Source organism: Frankliniella occidentalis, unplaced genomic scaffold, assembly GCF_000697945.3.
Source record: "Frankliniella occidentalis isolate FOCC.00 unplaced genomic scaffold, Focc_3.1 Scaffold87, whole genome shotgun sequence".
NCBI classification, from domain to species: Eukaryota; Metazoa; Arthropoda; class Insecta; order Thysanoptera; family Thripidae; genus Frankliniella; species Frankliniella occidentalis.
Genome location: NW_026267216.1, coordinates 643259 through 646709, shown reverse-complemented (window position 1 = coordinate 646709; position 3451 = coordinate 643259). Strand labels below are relative to the sequence as shown.

Sequence of the window (3451 nt, the reverse complement as noted above, 5' to 3'; positions counted from 1 at the left end):
ACTTTTGTGAGAGAAACTCACTCTAGCGCCCAAACGGTGAGAGATAGAGCAAAACGGAAGAAATTTTCGCCCGATGGGCTCTACTTTCACAAGTTACCCCTTAGGAGATCATAAAAAAAAATATTTTTTCCAACTTTTTTGGCCTTTCCTGTTTTCTTCGATACCCCCTTTCAGCCCCTTAGGGGTGGCTGACAGGATTTGCCGTAGGCGTTTCGTTCTCTAGGAGTGGACTTTAAGATACCCTGAAAATTTCAAGTCTCTAGCACATCTCCTTCTAGTGGAACAGACAGACAGACACACAGACAGACAGACACGAGGTCGTTTGCATAAGCCCGCTGGATAGCTTTTTCAAAGCAGAAGGGCGGGCTAAAAATAGAACTGACTTCTGCAAAAGTTTCTTAACTTCTGAAATGGACCAATTTTGCCTCGAAAATTTCAATATCACTCTGGTTCCGCAGTTACGGGTAAAGTTGGTGTGTACTAGCACGCAGCTGCAGTGCAGTATTGGCATATCGACCTGTTCTACTGCCGTTTAATAGCGTAAATAGGGACTGTCCGGAATGAGGTATTTTACGATTAAGAATAACAGAAGGAATCCCGGCTTTTGAACCATTCGCTCCGCCAAGCTGACCCGCGCGCGCCTGGCGGCGGCCGCCCGAACTAGCGAGTGGTAGACGCGCCCGCCCCGCTGCTGCAGCGCCGCATAACTGTTAAAAATCAGGAGTAATTTTGTCTCAAAATGGGAGAGTAATTTTTGTCTCCCACTCGGTAATCCCAATTTACCCTAATAATGGGTTGGTAAAAAGTAATTTATCTCCCACACAACTACATTTATCTAAGAATGGTGAGACAAAATCAGCATTTGGGCAGGTAATTACGTGTTACACCCCCAAAGAGTAAATTTCGCCTAATGTTTGTTGGTAAAATTACCCCTCCTGGATGAAAAAAATGTTTTACACACCCACGAGGGTAAAATTACGAATAGAAGTCACGGAGCACTCCGGAGGAAAGACACTAAGAGCCAGCGTGTTTTTAGCCAGGAAGGCGCGGTAGCGGCGTGGTTAAAGGCGCGGATTCGTAATCGGAATGTCCGAGGTTCAACTCTCAGTAGGGTGCCACACTTTTTTCATACAGTTCAGCTTCACACCCAAGGTGGAGACCATTCTGTTTTAACCTCGTGGGTAAGTAAATACACTCTACCATGAGATCAAAAATTTCACCCCGTGGGTTGAGAATTTTACCCACCCATGTATGTAGTAAAATTACTCTTCCAAGGGTCGATAAAATTAATCACCCGATTTTCTTGAGTGAGCGTTTCGTCACCCAAAAGGGTAAAATTACTCCCAAAAATTTTTACAGTGAGGTTCCGCTTGTGTTTGGCTTGTGTAATCATGGATTCAAGTGCGTCTGATCAGGAATTACGGGCAAATGAGGCAAAGCGCGTCACCAAAATGTGTTGTGTGCCACAGTGCGACAATAAGGCAGTCGGTAGTCTAAGTTTTCTTTAGTTTCCCGACGATTTGAAGATTAGGAAAGAATGGGAAGTGGCTTTGCGGATGGGCAAGCCGGCGTCGAACGCCATGCGTGTTTGTGGTCATCATTTTCTAGCGTCAGATTACTTTCCAGGAGGTATGTCACCCCAAAATCGCATATTTTCTCTCTTTCTCACTAAATTTGTGCCATGAAAAAGCTTGCAACAGGTCTCTCCTTTATTTTTTGTCTCCTTCCCAACGCTCTGTTTTCACGATTTTTTGTTTGCAGCTGACCAGAAGAAAGTGAAGCGACTCAAACTTACGGCCATCCCATCTCAAAACCTTCCAGTCAGACAGCATGACAAAGTCTTGAGTGTTGAGGCCAAGGAGAAGCAAGAGGGGCGGTCGAGGAGAAGAGAGAAAAGGGCAGCTGCTAGGCCCAGGCCCTCCTCACCACCTCCACCCTTTGAAGAAGCAAATCTAGCAAACAATGATGCTCAGAAAGTGCACATTTTATACTTTTTAAAAAATCTCATTCTCTCGTATCCATGTCATCATTTTATAATTAATAAATTTTTATATTTTTAATAAGGATAACGGACAGAATGAAGACGACGCAGCACAATCAAACGAAGAACCTAAATCCAAAGATGTATCTTGTCAGAGAGACCCTTCGAAATGTGACTGCAAAATGACAGAGAAGCCAAAGGAACCAAAGCCAGTTGTGACAGTTGTTGATGTTTTGTCAGATAAGGAAAAGTTGAAGAACTTCACCGGGTTACATTCGTTTGAGTTACTTGAAGCCTTAGTAACTTGTGTTAGTGATCTAATTGGTGACAAAAAAGACAAAAAAGAAATGTGTTTAAAGCACAGAATCATACTAGTCTTTATAAAATTGAAACTAAATTTGTCATTTACCTCATTATCAATATTGATGGGAGTGTGCCGTCAGACTTGCTCAAATTATTTTAAAGAACTAGTGCCTCTCTTGCGCATTGTACTGGAGACAATGATTTCGTGGCCTGACCATGAAGTAATTAGATCCAATATGCCAATAGCTTTTAAAAATTATAGGAATACCAGAATAGTTTTAGACTGTGCAGAGACACCTATTGAGAAATCTAAGTGTTTAAAGTGTAGAATATTGACATGGTCAAATTACAAGGGAAGGCAAACAGCTAAATTTGATGTTGGTGTTGCCCCCTCAGGATTGATAACACACATAAGTCAAACATATGGAGGCAGGGCATCAGACAAACTAATTGTTAATGACAGTGGGATTTTGGACAAATTAATTTACCAGGATGCTGTAATGGCAGACAAGGGATTCAAAATTGAACAGGAATGTTTGATGGTGAGTATTTGAATTTACATTGTGTAGCACAATTTGTGCACTGAGCATTTTACCCATTTTCTTTTTCTGTTTCAGAGGAACCTAATACTTCATAGACCACCCTTTGTTTACCAAAAAAAACAAATGATTAGAGCTGAGGCACTTAGGTGTGCTGAAATAGCAAGAGCTAGGGTGCATGTTGAGAGAGTTTTTATGTGACCCAATTCCTTGGGAATTAATCCCATTTATAGATGACATTCTAATTTTAACTGCAGCCATTGTAAATTTGGGTCCCCCTGTACTCAATGTGGACAAGTTCATGTGATAAGTGTTTCCAGTGTTAGAAAATATTTAAGTTTTAGGAAAGAACGTTACTTTTATTCATAAAGTATTATATCTAAATTAAACATTTTGCATTTAACAAAGCATGTGCGTATTTTTTTAAAATACACTTTCCTTTCACTGTCATTCACTATTAAAAATTAAAATATCTTCAGGTACAGCCTTCTTTGATTGTTTTTACTCAAAAGGTGAATAAAATAAACTCTGAACAAATTATTCTTCGTCTCTATAGTTAAGTACCATTCTGGGAAGCAACTCTCTAAAGTAAGCTTTGCGGAGTCTTTCACACATTTCCAAAGTGAAC

The 3451-nt window shown here is 40.6% G+C and overlaps 1 protein-coding gene across 1 annotated transcript; it reads left to right on the top strand.

Moving 5' to 3' along the window:
• Window positions 1–1556: 1556 nt before the first annotated feature.
• Window positions 1557–3024, top strand: LOC127749744 (uncharacterized). The gene is made up of 4 exons (XM_052269247.1): window positions 1557–1629; window positions 1762–1976; window positions 2065–2826; window positions 2902–3024. Exons 1-4 carry the CDS (start codon window positions 1557–1559, stop codon window positions 3022–3024), a joined length of 1173 nt encoding a protein of 390 aa, XP_052125207.1.
• Window positions 3025–3451: the final 427 nt, after the last annotated feature.

What these genes read in the sequence shown, in the direction of transcription:
- LOC127749744 (XM_052269247.1), top strand. Translation starts at nt 1,557, where the DNA reads ATGGGCAAGCCGGCGTCGAACGCCATGCGTGTTTGTGGTCATCATTTT. An exon ending in GTCAGATTACTTTCCAGGAG is followed by an intron (nt 1,630 to 1,761) that starts GTATGTCACCCC and finishes TTTTGTTTGCAG; the next exon opens with CTGACCAGAAGAAAGTGAAG. An exon ending in CAAACAATGATGCTCAGAAA is followed by an intron (nt 1,977 to 2,064) that starts GTGCACATTTTA and finishes ATTTTTAATAAG; the next exon opens with GATAACGGACAGAATGAAGA.